This window comes from Myotis lucifugus, unplaced genomic scaffold, assembly GCF_000147115.1.
Source record: "Myotis lucifugus unplaced genomic scaffold, Myoluc2.0 scaffold_403, whole genome shotgun sequence".
Lineage (NCBI taxonomy): Eukaryota > Metazoa > Chordata > Mammalia > Chiroptera > Vespertilionidae > Myotis > Myotis lucifugus.
The window spans coordinates 70,341-88,239 of NW_005871451.1; the positions used below are offsets into that span (position 1 = coordinate 70,341).

A 17,899-nucleotide genomic window follows, 5' to 3' on the forward strand; every position below is an offset into this window, starting at 1 on the left:
TACTTCACCCATGAAGTAGAAATCATGACTTATATTCTTTGGTTAGCTCATTGCCACCACTGAGGAAAGAAAAACAAACAACCAACACTCTCACCACCCTTCATCACCCTAGGCACATAATACATACCCAATAATTATTTCTTGGCTGCACAAATCAATCTCTTTTTTCCTCTAATCAGAAATGAAATTAGCCCTGTCCAGCATGGCTCAGTTGGTAGAGCATCATCTTGTGGTCACGGCTTTGATTCCTGGTCGGGGCACATGCCCGAGTTGTGGGCTCATCCCCAGCGGGGGCCGTGCAGGAGGCAGCAGATCAAGGTTTCTCTCTCATTGCTGTTTCTCTCGTCCTCTCCCTTCCGCTCTCTAAAATCAATAAAAACATATTTTAAAAAGTTAAATCATAATCTATTATTGGATGAAGCTCAAACTAATTCTGGTGGCTAAAGTCTGATGATGAGATTACTTGGCCAATGCATAGTCAATTCAAGTTCAAGGTCATAAACTAGAAATGCCTTGCAAAAAACTACTAAAAATTTTCTAGGTCATATGCATTTATTAGCCCACGTTTGCAACAGAAGTGACACAGGTGGGACCATAATTTAAGTCAGCCTTTTAAATTTAGCTGTGGAAAGTCATTACTCACTCTGGGCAAAGAAATGGTAGGAAGGCAATGGAGCAGAACCCTTGGCAGTTGAGAAACTAGAGGTATTAAGACTTATCAGCTGAATTTAACAGCTGAAAAATTGATAGTATAGTGGCTTGGTCAGTGTGCCAAATTTAAGGACGTGCATTAGGGATTAATAGTGATAACTTTCTTATGAATTTGTCCAAATACTGCAAAGCAAAAATTATTCAATTTTTTTCAACAAAGAACTCAGTAGAAGGCAGAGGTAGCAAAGGAAGATGACTAAGCAGTAGAACTCTTTTTAGAGAAAAGTGAAAATGTGTCCAAAGTACATAGACAAGGAGCAATATTAGAGTCAGCCCGAAGAGACCCAAGGAGTTACAACTGTTTAAATAAAATTGCCATTTTATATTCGCAATGGGCCAGCTTTTATCCCAGTATAGCTCTGCAGGAATTCTTTGGAAAGGTTCCTAACTCTAGAATTACTTGGTGAGAGTGAATTGGGGCCCTATGAAAATGATACTTGGTGATGATTTTATGCAACTGCTTTTTAACCACCTAATAGACATAGAATTACTTTCCTACTAGTCCCAACATTGGCACGACCCGGGACAAACATTCAGCAAATCCCATTATATGTGGATTCAGCTTTTCTTTCCGTTTGAGAGCTTTTGTGGAAAGAAATTCCAACGAGTTGTGTATTTGTCCAACTATCCCAGCATAAATATTCATTTCTACAGAATATGTGCACTATGCAAAGTTGGCCCAGCCATGTAAGCTGATAAAAGCCCAGCACACGCTCTAGGACTCACTTGAGTAATGAGAATAAAAACAAGCCAGCAATGTCTATACAGCTAGAGAATCAGACCGCTTCTACAGTCGCCTGTTTTCTTGCTATGGGCAGCAAATACCAAGGAAGCTTATCTGTTCCCTCCTGCTTCTTCCAGCTGTTGGTCCTATTGTAATTACATCCTTTCCTTTAATATTTTTAAATGTTCCAATTTAGTCTTTTGTTTTTAAAAAAATATATTTTTATTGATTTCAGAGAGGAAGGGAGAGGGAGAGAGAGAGAGACAGAAATACCAATGATGAGAGAGAATCATCCATCGGCCACTTCCTGATCCCCCCCCCCACTGGGAAGAGAAACCTACAGAGGGACCCCCTTTTAAGCCCCCCTCTCCCTCTGCCCTGCTTAGAACAAATCTGTAATAAAATTTCCCGGGCATACAGCCTTTGGAGGGGCTTTCTTCACCTGGTTGCAAAGGGAGAGACACGCATCACTTGGTCTCCTATCTGGGATGACCGTGGCCTCTCGCCTGGCCCTGCCTACCAGGTCCTGTTGTCAGGTGTGAGTTACTGTGTACTCGCAGGGCTCCTCGGAGCGTGATGACAGTCCCCTCCAGGGAGGTCACACGAAACATTCCTCCTGGAATATATTACTCTAATCAATTTCAGACGTTGCCTTAGATATCCTTGAAGCTCACCAGGAACCATCTGCACGTTCACTCCCACGAAATTGTGACCCAGGACACCAGGGCACTTTGAAACGAAACAGCCTGTGAGTTTAGACATCGCTATTACATATTTCTGGGGCTATTGAAATGCAATGTACTTTCTGTTGTAGGATGAGCTTGTATTTGTCTATCGTGTGAAACGGCAGGAAAGAAGACACATATTGAGTTTTGCACGTGTATACTTTTTTATGGTCTCTAAAGAAACTACAGAAATCAGAGCCTCCCCTTGCTATTGCCATATGGACTATAGTGCGAGAAAAATTTACCAGTCTGCAGTTTCTGGTCTTAAATCTTATCTAGGAATTGTGTTTTTCCTCATACAAATGGAACCCCCTGATCATTTAAATGGGGGACTCGCTTTTCCCTTGAATTGTAGTTCCACGCAGGGACCCCTTTCGCTGGATTAGATTGTTTCCATTTCTCTAGTCAGGAATATTTTTTCCCTGCCATTCAGGTTTCTTGCAGGAAACCGAGTAGGTCAGGAGGGGAGATATCAACCTGACTTTGTGTGGATGACGGAAAGCACGGCATATTAGTTCAAGTTTGCCAGTTTGGAAGTTGGGCGACCGTGGAAGGGAATCTTGTATTCTCCGCTTTACCAGCTCTATAATTAGGGCAAGTCATGGAGGGAGGTGGTGTGAAAGATGGTGAGGAAGGTGAGGTTCTGGGTCTGACAGCTGGAGTTGAAATCCTGGTTCTGCTACTTATTCTATCATCTTGGACAAGGGACTAGGCCTTTGTGAACCTCAGTTACTTCTGTAAACTAACGCTTACTTCACGGGTGGTTGTGAGGATTCAGTGAAATAAAATATGTAAAGCTCTGAGCACCGTTTCTGGCACATAGTAAGAATGCAATAAATGTAAGCTTCATCATCCTCTGTAGCGGTAGTCATTGGGGCATGAAGATCACACAGGTAGTTACCGATAGAAGATAAAAAACTCTTTGTTGCCTTATTTCCAGCCAAGTGATTTTCCTGTTATGTCAAAATATGTAGCTCTGGGAGAAGATGGGGCAAGATGTTAAATAAATAAGTGTGGAGATGATGATGATGATGATGTTAGTGATGATGGTGATCATTTGGACCACAGCTTTCTTTAAAGCAGTGGTTCTCATCTTTGGCTACATATTAAAATCATCTGCATAATTTCAAAAGTACTGAAGGCTGGATTTTACCCCAACACTTCTGATTTCAACGGTTTGGGATGCAGCCTAGGGGATGAGATTTTAAACTACATTCCCCTGGTAATTCTATAACGTGCAGCCAGGGTTGAGAACCACTGGTTTAGAGGCACCTCTTGTGCCTTGCTTAACATCACTAATCATCAGAGAGATGTAAATTAAAACTACAATGAGATAGCACCTCACACCTGCCAGAATGGCTGCCATCAATAAATCAATATCCAAATCCTGCTGGCGAGGATGTGGAGATAAGGGAACGCTAGTGCACTGCTGGTGGGGATGCAGACTGGAGAAGCCATTATGGAAAAGAGTATGGAGTTTCCTCAAAAAATTAAAAATGAGTGCCATTTGACCCAGTGATCCCACTTCTAGGAATAGATACTAAGAAATCAGAAACACCAATCAGAAAGAATCTATGCACCCCTATGTTCATAGCAGCACAATTTACAATAGCTAAGATCTGGAAACAGCCCAAGTGCCCATCAGTAGATGAGTGGATTAGAAAACTGTGGTACATCTACACCATGGAATACTAAGTAGGCTGTAAAAGAGAAGGCTCACTTACCCCTTGAGACAGCATGGAGGGACCTGGAGATTATTATGCTAAGCGAAATGAGCCAGTCAGAGAAAGACAAATATCATATGATCTCACTTATATGTGGAAACTAATGAACAAAATAAACTGATGAACAAAATAGGTCCAGAGACATGGAAACATGGAACAGACTGGCAGATCTTAGAGGGAAGTGGGGAGAGAGGGGCCAGAAATGATTAACCAAAGAACTTACATGCATATATGCATAACCCATGGACACAGACAATAGTGCAGTGAAGGCCTGGGGCAGGGTGGAAGGATGGAAATGAGGCGGGGTGGTGGAAATAGAGGACATCTGTAATAATGTCAACAATAAAAATAAATTTAAAAATTAATATATTAAAAGCACCTATATATTCAACACCTAAAATTCAATTCTCCTATTGTTATCATTATTTTCCCAGGAAAGAATGTTAGTTTTACCACTCTCTTGTTTTATTTCTAACAATTCAGAATTCCCAGGCTTTTATCATAGACAATAACGTCAAACTCTGACCTATTAAATTCATAAAAACACAACTTTCGTGGAAAATGCCATTCCCTTATTTTTCTAAATATTTCTGATGCTACACCATCAAAAAAAAAAAAAAAAAAAAAGAAAGAAAGAAAGAAAAGATAAACTTGCCCTTTTCAAAAAGTGGTTTAGTTTACCTGAGTTACATTTTGTTCTCTGACCTGTGCTTTCACTGTAGAATTCTATCTTAAGAAGCGTTTGCTCCAAAGCGTACACCTATGGATGAAGACAGTGGGGGGGTGGGGGGGTGGGGGGGGGTTAAGGGCAGAGGGTGGGGTGGGAACTGGGTGGAGGGGAGCTATGGGGGAGAAAAAAGGGGAACAACTGTAATAATCTGAACAATAAAGATTTATTTAAAAAAAACAAAAATAAAAAAAAGAAGCGTTTGTTGTTTGAATAATATTAGAGAGATGGTACAGTACAGTTCCAGGAGCCACTATGAGAAACCCCATGATAAGAAATTCCTTTTAAAGTCCAACTCTTAGAAAAACTTCTACTTCCTTTGAGGAAGATAGTATGTGTTATTATCTTCAAGAGTTTGAGTAACAGACCACGTTCCCCCTTTCACCTAAGCTGCCAGGAAGCCAGGACCAAATATTTAACTCATAGAGAGCAGCTACAATGGTCTGCATACTCGCATTTGGCTTTTCCCTTAGTCTACGCTTCATACTCTTTATTCATCTTCACTATGATTAATCTCTAGGAAAATAACAAGTTTCATTTAGGGCCCGACGGGCGTAGCTCAGTGGCTGAGCAGCGACCTATGAACCACGAGGTCACGGTTCGATTCCCAGTCAGGGCACACGCCTAGGTTGTGGGCTGGATCCCCAGTAGGGGGAGTGTAGGAGGCAGCCGATGAGTGATTCTCTCTGATCATTGATGTTTCTATCTCTCTCTTCCTCTCCCTTCTTCTCTGAAATAAAAAAAAAAAAATCTATATTTTAAAAAGTTTTATTTTTTATTTAGGAAAGGGCAGGTCCAATGGAGGCTGGAGAGTCAAAACCACAACCTAATGGTATCACAGGGGCAACCTGGAGAGGACACTGTTGCCACAGCCGCTGGTCACGGGCCGGGGTCCCTGCGGATGCAGGCCTGAGTGGGAGCTTCATTCTCTCTCATCACCCCCTCACGGCCAGGGGAGCAGTGCAGACGGGGTACCTGGCCTTGCAGGCATCGGGAGGAGACGGGTGCCTGGAGGCATGGGGAGGAGATGGCCCTGCCCCCCACCCGGACTCCAACAGCAAGGAATTCCTCCAAAATGGGAAAAGGTTCAGGTATCAGACAAGCCCCGCCCCCAATGAACTGTTCATTCGTTTATTTTTTTATCTGGGTACTTTTTAAATGTAGATACCTCAAAGCCTTTATGAAATGAAGTGGGAAACTGATAAATATATATAACAGATGTGAATGGCTCCAGCCCACAAGGTGAAAAAAACACACCTTTCATTTCCTTATTTTTCTAAGTAAAAATCTGCTCTGGGCTCTGTTCTCAGTCGGTGAGACATGCATTGCAGTAAGTTAGTTACTGTGGCTCCTTCCTCCGTCCTTGGACCACTGGTTGTCAGGACACTGGAGGGGGCAGGATTCATCCTCTGCCGAGCGCTCCCCCTGGTTGCCATGGAGATGCCCATTTCCCAGGTGCCAGGGCCCACCCTGCCAGGAGCAAGTCCTCTGGGAGCACCCGCTCCCTCTGGGCCAGGATCTTGTGCTGCTCTGGCTGCTCCCGGGGCACCCTGAGGAGCGGGCGGACGTCGGTTCACAGTGACCTTTGATGGGGAGACTCCCCTCCGGGCGGGAGGAGGTCGGGCTGTGCGGTGGGTTGTCCAGGGCGCAGACCCTGAGGCCGAGCGCAGGGGGGCACCTCTCCTGTGCGTTCTTCTCTCCGCAGCCCGTCCCCGCCCCAGGCCCCTGCTGGCGTGTTTAACCATCTCACATCCAACAGAGTGACACACACACAGCCACACAGGCCCCCAGCTTCGTCTCAGCTGGGATGTGGGGGAGACGCTGAGTGGGGGACTCTGGGGCACCGCTCTCCCCAGCGGGTGGAGGACAGTGACGTTCTATATTTTTTATCATAAAAGAAGGCTGGTTTGACCAGGCTCCTCACAGCCAGAAAGTCCCCGGATGGTTTTGGTCTACGAGGCAGAGTTTCCAGTGTAGGACCTGCCCCATCGCAGAAAAAACCACACAGGACAATCCAGGCGCGTGGAGACCGGCCCTCACCTGGCGGCATTAGAGAGGCGCACGCTGCCGTCTGGACACCAGGGGGCGCCCTCAGCCTGGTTTCTGGATTCCTGCCGCCGCTCTCCTCAACAAGAACCTGACAGATGTGACAGGGTGGAATAAAACCCAGCATTTTAGATCCATTTTAGGGCCAGTAAAACGGGGCACACACTCCTTGATTTCTGCCCGATTTCACGAGGAGTAAATACGCATACGTTTGTTTTAAATGGTTTCCGAGGAATAGTAATTCCAGGCACAGGGGGTAATAGTGATTCTGGGGAGAAGCACAGAGCCTTCTGTGGAGGACGAGGAAGTCTTACCTCATTTCAGTGAGAAGCGGACCCGGGCTCTGCCACTGCGCTCATCTCAAAACCAAAAGGCAGATCCTCTTCCTTGCTCTGTGGACCCACAATTCCCACCAGCCCCCACCCCCACCCCCAAAGCTCCCTTTGCAGGTAGCCCACCATAGAGACAAACAGCAGCCAGCAGGGCCCTCCCATTGAACCCTGCCTCGTCCAGAACAGGCTCATGGAGAAAACACTGGTTTGAGCAAATGAAAACCCCCAAGAAGGTCTCAGGGGCCACAGCTTTTTAGTTGTGTGTGAACAGGTTGAACTTCTAAATGAGTCTCCCAGGGCCACCAACACTGGTGCCAGCAGGGCATTCACTTGGACAGACTGGCAGCAGTCAAGGTTTTGACAATGATAAAAACACATTTTTAAAAGCGTGTCATTCAGACTCTGTTCATTCATTCACCATCCAATGGATAGCCTATTAAACACTGGCTTTGCCACCGTGTCTCCTAGGTGCCCCGTAGGAAGATGAGCTTGCGGTTCATTGTCCTGTGGGAGAAATCTACGCTGAGAGGGAAGCAGAGGGTAAGGACTGGAATGCAAGCTGTGCTCCTGGGACGTAGGAAGAGAACAACTCAGAGTGGAGGGATAAGTGCCTTTCTCCTTCAATAATGCTGTGCCCTAGCCAGTTTGGCTCAGTGGATAGAGCATCAGCTTGAGGACTGAAGGGTCCCGGGTTCCATTCTGGTCCAGGGCACATGCCCGGGTTGCAGGCTCAAGGCAGCCGATCCATGATTCTCATCATGGATGTTTCTATCTCTCTCTCCCTCTCCCTTCCTCTCTGAAATCAATAAAAATATATTAAAAATAAGAATAATGCCGTGCCTAGTCATGCACTCATTCATTCCACACTACAGGGCCTCTGGTACCAGGCACTGGGAGGCGGGGAGTGCGCTCCAAAAGTGGGCAAGTGCAAAGGATCTGTTATCAGGTCAGAATAGCCTGGAGCAATGGGGTCGCCATAAGCTCTCAACACTAACCAGCCAAGTCTCACCCTGAGGAGAAACTTCTGGGAGACTCTTCTATCTTTTCTCTTTCTCTCCTGGACAGTCTTCAGGGAACCCAATGTGCTGTGTGTCTCCAGAGGAGGAGCAGAAACACATTTTCTTCCTGAAGGTCACTGAGCTGTGGAGAAACTGAGGGAAGAGGAGCTGAATCCAGAAAAGTCCAATGCGATTTTCAGAAATCCAGCTTGAACAATCCAACTGAAGTTGGGATGTATTGGAATGACATTGGCATGGCTCACAGAATCGAAAGAGCACCTGACCATGCTAGCTTTAGGATTACATGTGGGGACGTCAGTGACTGGAAGCAACTTTTCTGTATTAGATTCTTGGTGGCAAGTGACAGAAACCCAACTGAAACCAGCTTAGGCCAAGCAGGGCAGGGAGGGACCATAGATGGAGGGAACTAGAGACTCCACGCCATCTTTCTTTCTCTTCCTCCCACCTTAGCCTCTCTGGGATGCTCTCCATTCTTTTCTATGAACTTCCCGTTTTCTCCAAGGGGAGTTAGTTCTCTTAGCCAGTAGAATGGAAAAGGGTCATCTTCTCCACCTCCATTTAGAAAAATCTTGGTGAAGGGTCCTGATTGGCTGAGCATCTGTCTTTCTCCAATGCTAAACCAATCACAGGGGTTGGGGGTGGGCAGCTGGAGTACTATGACTGGAGTGTCCCAACCTGGGCCTCCGCCCCTCCTTATGGCTGGCGTAAGAGTTTGTTGGAGTGGGGAAACACAGATTTCCCAAAGAATGTTCTGTCTACAAGAGAGGGTAAAGGGCACCTGGTCAATAAAAACAAACAAACAAACAAACAAACAAAACAGAGCTCTGGTACAAAAGAAATAGATTGGGGAAGAAATTTACAAAATATACAAAGTTTTATTAAGTGCTAGGCCCATGCGTTATATCTCACACATGCTGATATTTGTATTTGAATCCAAGTTTACTTTATTGAGAATTTATCCTCCAAAGCTCTAATGAGGGCTTTAGTTGGTCCCCCAGAAAGAACAACAATAAAGACTTTAATGGGGAAATCTATTTACAAGCACATGTGTGTTTTTTAAGCACAGTATGATAAGCGGGAATTTAACTTTTAACTTTTATTATGACCATGTCTTGGACAGCAAGGGAACTTGCTTATTTCTTCTCGAAGACTGTCACTCAGGCGTGTCTCTTCTTTGGCAGGGAAAAGTCACCTGGTTGTCCTTCTCAGATACATACATGTGAGGAGGCCCTCACTGGGCTTGGGCAGAAGGGTAGGTATAATAGGATTTTTTTGTGGCAAAGCAAAGATATTCTTCCCAATACTCCTTAATGTATCCATCTGACCAAGTTGTGGTTCTTCGGGAAAGTTCTGTGATATATGGCCCCAACGAATGATGGCTTCTATAAAGGCAATCCCTAAGCAGAGGAGGATGTGTGTGTAGGTGTAGGTGGTCAGAGAACATGGAAGACGGGAAAGCTGATAAAATAACCCATGAGGTTTTAAAAATGATCCTTCATGTCCACAAATACCCTACCCCTCTCCTTGCAAGACATAGCAAGAGCTATGGTAGACATATCAAGAGCTATGGTAGAGCCAGCACTAAAATGCACCACTACTGTTAAGGACAGGTGTAGGGAGGATAAGAACAGGTGTAGAGAGGACACAGGTGGGCCAGCCAGCCTTCTAGCGGAGGCACCTACAGGCATGTGCAGGCAGTACCCGGTGAGAAAACACGGGCAGGTTCAGAAGGATCCGGGCACCAAGTACAACACAACTGCCAGGTGTGTACTCAGGAGTGATGGAGACAATATTCAGGCTAGTCTGTACCAGGCCTTGAATGCCATGAGTAGCCAAAATGCCTATTGAAGAGACCTTTAGCACTATAATTTCAGGTATTGTTGTGTTGGGAGATTGGGCATTGCCAGTCATTGCTAAAATATAAGCTAACTTCTAAGAGAGGGTCAAACAATCCATGCCAGCCATGTGAACCTTCAAAAAAATACAGCAAGGGTATCGTAGGGGTGGCTCCAATCATAAAAATGCACTGTACAGGGGAGGAATCCACATTTATTTGCTGCTGCATTTAAACAAGTATCAAATCATAAAAGCCCTATGGGAAGACAGCCCCGCCCCCCTTCCAGGGCCACTGTGAGAAAATAAATGTATCAAGGGACACATTTAAATAAAAGCAAAAGTAGATTAGTTCCAAGTGGTAGGGTTTGGTTTGTTTTAAAAGAAAAAAAACACCATAAGATTCAATTCATCTGTGCTTAAATGAGGATCAATATGGAAGGAACGTTTTAAAATGTGCTTCAGTCCCAAATGTTAGCTAGTTAGAGGAGAGAAGTAAAAAAAAAGTGATGGAATGAGGAAGAGAAAAAGGAAAGGCAGGGAGACAGAGGAGGTGGGGGAATGGAAAGAGAGGATAACCAAGAGTGTGGACAATGAGATCCAAAAACCCAACTGAAACCACTTAGGCCAAACAGGGCAGGGGTGACTCATATAGAAAGAGCTTACAGTGGGAGAGGCTGTGATCCAAAAGTGTCAAGGAGTCAGGCAAGTGGGAATAACGGAAAGAAAACTAAAAAGATCTTATCTCAGGAAAAAAAATACAAAAAGGAATCGAGGACGGCTCACATGGTATAGTTGAAGAAGCAGGGTGGGGGTGGGGGGGGGGTTGTTTTTTAATCCCAAAAGGGCTAACACGGATTTTTCCACTTGACAGTTGTGTAGATCGGTATAAATTTACCCTCAGTCATTATTCTTATTAACAGAGTCTGTGCAAAGAGGTTAAAAAGCCAAAATTTTCAACAAAGCTGTCTAGAAAGTTCTGTCTTGAAGCATATTAATTTACAAATGGGCATTTCTTAAGTTGCTCTGTGAAATCTTTGTACTTTTCATTGTGATAAAATATGCAGGACATGAAGTGACCATTTTAGCCATTTTTAAGTGCACAGTTCAGTGGCATTCACATTGCTGTGCAACCATCACCACCATCCAACTCCAGAGCATTTTCATCATCCCAAAAGGAAACTTTGTGTTCATTAAACACTAACTCCTCATTCCCTCCTCCCCACAGCATCTGGCAACCACTGTTCTACTTTCTGTCTCTACTTTTGTTTTTAAGACTAAGTCATTCTAACTTGTAACTGGGGAATTTCTGTCTCTACTTTTGTTTTTAAGACTAAGTCATTCTAACTTGTAACTCTTAGCATCTGAGAAGCAAAGTCCTGGATGGAAGGCTTTTTGAGGAAAAGTAGGGCTTACACTGACTTCCAAACTCTTAAGTCCTGTATTTATCAATTTCAAAATGAAATTTCAACCATTTCTCAGATTTAAGTGTTCATTAAATTAATTCTAAGTGAAAAAACAATAAATAATTTGTCTTTATTTTTAGTGATTCCTAGGAACAAGCACAGTAAAGTATTACTTTTTAACTACATGAAATAAAATAGTTACAGTAATCATTTCTATTTGACTAGAATATATTGAAGCTAGTCAGTGTAGTCTCATGCCTTAAATATTGCCATAAAATATATGAAATGGTTTCTGAAATGACTGAGAAAGCATTCACCACTTTCGATGGAGTCGTTTGTTGTTCCTTGTCATTTCTTTCACACGAAAACCTGGCATATTAACAAATAGACAAGAGAACAATAAACAACAGATACTGCGATCACTTAGCTGATACTATTTGGAGTTCTGAAGCAAAAGTAGATTGTGATATATCGATAATAAATGTGATATTCTCTGTACATGTAAATAAGCCCTAAATTCCAGAACCTCTGTTTTCCCAGAGCCCTAGTAAATACACTTTTAACAGAGATCTCATGTAAAGTGGCCATATGCTCATAATTATCCAAATATTGTAGATCCCCTGTGTGAAGTTTCACATCTTTATTGCCTCTATTTTAATGTTTACAAAGTTGGTAGTAATTTTAAAAACCAAATGTGATCCTCAACAGGAAAGACAATTTCCTATGTGATTGTAATTTTCTACGCAAGATTTGGCACGGATCAAATCATTCTTCGAACGTAATCATCTTCACTCTCGTAAGCAACCTATATGCTCATTTGAGAAGGCACTTTGCTCAATTTGAGTATCCCAAGACCCATTAGCAAGCTGCAATGTGTTTTTAATCTAGACTGTTTGGACAAGCATAAAACATGTCGGATCATTACAGAAGAAAAGTGTTGCCACAAATTCACAGTGAAATACAGTGAAAGCTCACGATGACAAACAAATTTAGCCTTTTGAGAGAAGTTACTTAACAAAAAGAAATTCTTCAGAGGATATGAAAGTTAGTTAAAATGAGTGTTTTTAAATGTCATTCCAGGGCAAAAGTATAAAGATTGAGAACCGCTAAAATGAACAGAGAATGATTTGATATTTTAAAAATCCCAAATGGTTGAGTAACCAATGATAATCATTATGCTTACTAATATAATAAGAATTTACATATGGTGCTGTATATATCCTGCATTAAAACATCTAGAGCAGCCGTGGGCAAACTACAGCCCGCGGGCCGGATCCGGCCTGTTTGAAATGAATAAAACTAAAAAAAAAAAAAAAAGACTGTACCCTTTTATGTAATGATGTTTACTTTGAATTTATATTAGTTCACACAAACACTCCATCCATGCTTTTGTTCCGGCCCTCCGGTCCAGTTTAAGAACCCATTGTGGCCCTCGAGTCAAAAAGTTTGCCCACCCCTGATCTAGAGGGACATAGGTTCGCTTTCATCTGAGCTGACCAACCTAGAGTTAGAAGATTTTGAGTTTGTATAGCTAGAGTGTGACAGAGCTGGGATCCGAACCTTCAGCTCCAAGGCCCTATTTTATTTAACATCTAGAGTTTGTAAGAAGATGTTGACAGTCAACTTCATTCTGATGCAGTTTCTGCCTCCCTTTCAAGTTCTAAACAGGCACAGCCCTACGGATTGTTAGAGATCCGACCAGATTAGCAGCATTTGGCCTGGCATGACGGTAAGCAATTAAACACCCCTGGTTTGCATGAGGAATGAAAATTATTTGCTCGTTAGGAATGAGAATCATTAATTTGGTAATAAAGTTGCATACTGTGCATTTCTTTTATAGCTTTCTCTTAAAAAATCAAAACATGTCTTGAAATACTTGGCAGGTAACTTGCCCCTATTTCATGGTGTGGACCAATGTTCAAAACCTCAGCGTGCATCTGAATCCCGCACCTTCCCAGCTTGTTAAAGTATAGATCACCGGGCCCCCCACAAGGTCTTGGGTGTGGCCTAAGAATTTGCATTTTGAACACATTTCCAGGTGATGTTGATGCTGCTTTGAGAATTTACAGAATCACTGGTGATGGCTGGACTGCTATGTGCCCCATGTGTAACCAAACAAAGGAGAGCAGAGATTGGATGGATTTGATCCCCCCTCCCCCCGGGGTCTTCCTGCTTCTTTCAATATACACAACTGGATCTAATCACCTTCCCATCTCAGTGCTCTCATACTGGTGCAGACATGGGCCTCCAGGTCACACCAGGCTCAGCTGACAGAGTGGGGAAGCTGAGGCCCAGAGCGGTTATGTCATTGGGCACAGCCCTCCATTCCATTTCATTGAACTTGTCTGTAACCCTTTCTGTGAAGGAAGAGCAGCGCCCAAACAAAGGAAACGGAAAGATCAGTCTCAATATAAACGGGGGGAAGCAGGAGGAATCACAGGGCTGATAGCCCCCAGTCTACGTTGTGAAGGAGAATTTTATCTTATTGCCTCTCCAAAGCAAACAGCCTTCACCTTTCTTTCTGATACTCAGGACCCCCTTTGAGAACCATTGCTCAGGATTCTAAGCCAATGGCTTTCATTTTTTTTCTTTGTTGAGGGACCTTTTCTGCAGGCACAATTTTAGGGAAATATCCAAAACCTAAGAGCAGAGCTGCTCAGGTGGGAGCAATCGTGGGCAACATGAATCCCTCCTCACTCCTCTTGCCGGAAGCTCTTGAAATGCTCAGGAACAACATTTTAAACCCACTGCCTTAGTCCGTTTTGTCATTACCCTTCTTTTAATCAAGATCCACAAGACTTACGTCTCATTTCTCTTGGACAACATAGGTGACAGCTGTCGAACCCTATCAAATGATCCATTTACCAATCTATTCAGAATAGCATCATAGTGGTGTAAAATCTGAATGGGGATCCTGCTGACAACATTTTCATTTCATCTGGGATTTTACGAAGATAGTACCTCAAACTAAAGATCTTATTTGCGCAAATTTCAGGTGCTAGAATGTCTTCCTGGGATATAGTTCCAGAGCCTTTAAAGGTACTTCGACTGTGAGGAGGGACCATGCTAAAAGTCAAACCTCCTCAGTCACTATAATAAAAGTTGCCTTTCAAGTGACACTTCAATGAAAACTACATAATAAAAGAGATAAATTCCTTTATTTATTTAAGAGAATTTTCTCTTCTTGAGTTAATATAAAATAATAATTTATGGACAGAACAGCACAGATTTCAGGTAGGAACAGGGAAGTTCTATTTGCATTTGGTCCTATGTATCTGGGCAGGCAGATCTTGCATTGATAGATGTTTTGTTGCCAAATTCTGCACACACCTAAAATGTGCCTCTCTAATTTCTTAAAATCACGTTAATGTCGCTTTCCTTGCCCATCTTGCAACCTCCTATAAATATTCCCATGTTCACATGATTTTGGTTCTCCAGGGGTAATCCCATGAGCCTCCACAAGGGGGCAGGCTATACCAGACTGCACAGTTTTCTCTGTTTCCTTCTAATTTTGTGGGGGGAAAAAAATCTAACCAGGAAAAGAATGCCCTGGTTAAGCTGCTAAAACTGCCTCTCACTTCAGCTCAAGAACCTCTCACCTTTTTTTTCATGTTCTTCGTAGATAAATGTGCTGAAGAAATTATGAGAGACTCTTAGGACTGAAAACTCAAATTCTCTAGCATTATTTCAAATTCTCCAAATGTGAGATCTAAAGGCAGACTCTGACTTGTAGTGTGCTCTTTGTATCTTCATTTTTACAACACACACACACACTCACTCACACACACACACACACACACACACACACACACACTCACACACACACACACACACTCACACACACACACACACACACACACTCACACACACACACACACACACACACACACACACAGCAGAGGCCTTGGCATGGCCTGTTCACATTCCTATTGGAAATGGAGGAAGAGAAAGGCTTTCTCCATTACCGTGGATCATTGTCACTATATTTGAAAATGAAATGTGTTGTTTTTTTTTAATAGATGAGAAGAGTTGGATTAGGAGTTAGAAAGACTTGTCTCCTAGTCCTGGCTAGATTTCTGACAGCTTGTGACCTTGAGCCCTTCCACTGAGTTTGTCTGTTCCTCTCTTTGCTCACCTGTGAAATCAGTGCTGCAACCCTCCCAGCAAAGGGCAGCCAGCACTTTCCTTGCATAGACCAGAGGCTGGTGGCAATGAAGGAGGGGAATCCTTAAGCCGGGAAGCCAGGCCTGGGTGGTCCCTGTCCTGGTGTCATTTACTCTTACACAGAACACCATCTAGTGCGCAGAGGGGCCCTCAGCCCGAGCAGATAGGCTCATCCCTTTGCTTCCTGTTTACCGATAACTTGAAACAGATAATAGTTGCTGTGGGCAAAATGGAAAGGGAATACAGAAACCCGCAGTTGCCGGCAGGAAACATTTTATTGGACGGAGGGAGAGACTGAAACCATGAATCATCAGTTCACCAGACTCCATACTGATAGAAATTAAAATACTGATAGTACAAACCACAAGTATTCATTGCCCTGGAGGAAGAGGTGGAGAAACAGCACCAGGAAAAGGCCTCTATGGGATGACACTCAGGCAGATGGACAGAGGGAGCTGAGCCGCAGGGCAGGCCCAACAACACACATGAATCATCCCAGGGCTGACAGGCAGGGAGAAGGGGAAAGGCTGTGCCTGCAAGTGAGAAATGAGGGGGTTTGAGTCTGTGCATTTGCAGAGGTGACACTGAGTGGGCCATGTCAGGGTGGCGAAGACCTGCAGGGAGCGGCAGGGGGCACCGAAGAGAGACATGGAAGGAAATGGGTTTGCCCCCCCCCCCCAAAGGACCAACATACATGCTTTGCCATAATGTTAACTTACGAAGACGACATAGCATATGAAAACGATGTGTGCACACAACAATTAAGAGGAAATGGAAGGGAACCCATAAAAGCAAAACTATTTGATTCGTTGTGGTAGCAAAAAAACTGAGAAGCCATTTTTTCATCCAGTTCCGTTTCCTTTTATATACTGTTAATCTAGTAAATAATTTAAAGCGCAAAGAATGGAAGGAAGAAAAGGCCATGGTAAAGCACCAAGGAGACTCAGAAGTTAAAGCTCATGAAACCAACACCAGGATCTGGCCAGAGGGGCATCCCTTCTGAGATCAAGAGGAGAGTGCCACAGCCCAGGGGTTAAGGGCCCAGACTCCGGGGCAGGGTGACTTGGGCCTCAGTTTCTCTCTGTGTAAGATGGAGGTAATATGTACTTACCTCAGAAAGATTTTTTTAAGATTAAATGAAATAATATATGTAAAGGGCTTAGGACCCGCCCAATTCACAAGTTCTCTTTTCCCCCATTACCTGGGGGAGGCCAGGGGTCTGCGTGGTGGAGTGCACAGCCCATACCTGAAGGAATTAAGGCCTGAAGGGCGCAGGGAAGCAAAACTCCACCCCCAACAACCCTCCCTCCCTCCCCCAGCAGTCAGGTGAGTGGTCCCTGTAGGGACAGGAAAAGAAATGAAACAGCAAAGGAGAGAACAGGGAAGAAAGTGAGAGGGAGTGGGAACACGCTCGCACACACAGTAAGGTGGGAAGACATTGTCTGAGATAAAATAAAACCATAGAGGAAGGGCAAGGGCAAGAATGAGATCAAGCTCTTGGGCCAGTGATGGATTCTGCTGTCCGGGAAGGGGAAGAACACTGGGTTTGGGGCCTGAGCCGTGGGTTCTGTCCTGGCCAAGTGTCCTTGGAGAAGTCATCTATCCTCTCTTCGTATCATTTAAAAAAAAATCTGTGAAAGTGAACATAGTGAGGCCAACCTCAGAGAGCTGTTGGGACCTTAAGGGAGAGCATGTTAACGCCTGTCCTCGGGGGCCCGGGGGGCACCGCGCTCGCTGCGGGGGAGAAGCAGCCCACCTCGCCTTGCAGCGTCCGGCCCGGTCCGGAGAGGAGCGGAGCAGTGGGCGGGAAGGCCGGCCCGAAGAATCTGGGGACAGATAAAGGAAACTCGTGATGGGGCGAGGCTGGGCTGAAGAGAAACAGATTGGGGAAGAGCTGCGAAGGGAGGGTCCGCAGCCCGGGAGGTGGAGGCCGGGCGGGAGAGAGTGGGAAGGCAGAGAGCGATGGGAGGGCAGAGCGAGCCGAGAAGCGGGCTGGGGAAAGAGGGCTTGGAATGCAGAGAGCGCTCGGGGAAGGAGGAAGGATTGAAGGCAGAGGGAAAGAACAGAGGGGAGATGGGGGTGCAGGGGAGGCGGGGGACACACCGCCCGCGGGAAGAGGACCCGGGGGGCAGACGGAGAAAAGCAGCGGCCAAGCCCGCGCCAGAGGAGGTCGGGGACTCCCCGAAGAGGGGCTGCGGCCTGGAGGAGCGCAGTGGCTTTCAGCATCCATCCAGGCTCTAGAGAGTGACCTCTGCCTGACCTTGCGGGTCGGAAACAGACGCCCTGTCTTGGTGGAGAGCTGTGCCCAGCCGAGGGAATGGGGCTGCTCAGGGCTGGGCCCGGGGCCTGGCGCACGGCGAGGCTTCTCCGGCCCAGAGCTGGATCCTAAGGGGAGCGAACGGCGGGCCTGGAAGCCGGGGCAGAGGAGGGAAGGAAGGGACCACCGCCCGGAGCACGGCGCGCAGGGGCCGGCAGGGGTGCCTGCCCC

The 17,899-nt window shown here is 45.0% G+C and overlaps 1 protein-coding gene across 1 annotated transcript in view; it reads left to right on the plus strand.

Moving 5' to 3' along the window:
- Positions 1-9,694: 9,694 nt before the first annotated feature.
- The window catches only part of GDF6 (growth differentiation factor 6), a 25,605-nt gene continuing 17,400 nt past the window's right edge, over positions 9,695-17,899 (plus strand). Inside the window, 1 exon segment of the mRNA XM_014467562.2 lies at positions 9,695-9,771. Coding sequence (XP_014323048.1) covers positions 9,695-9,771 — 77 coding nt within the window.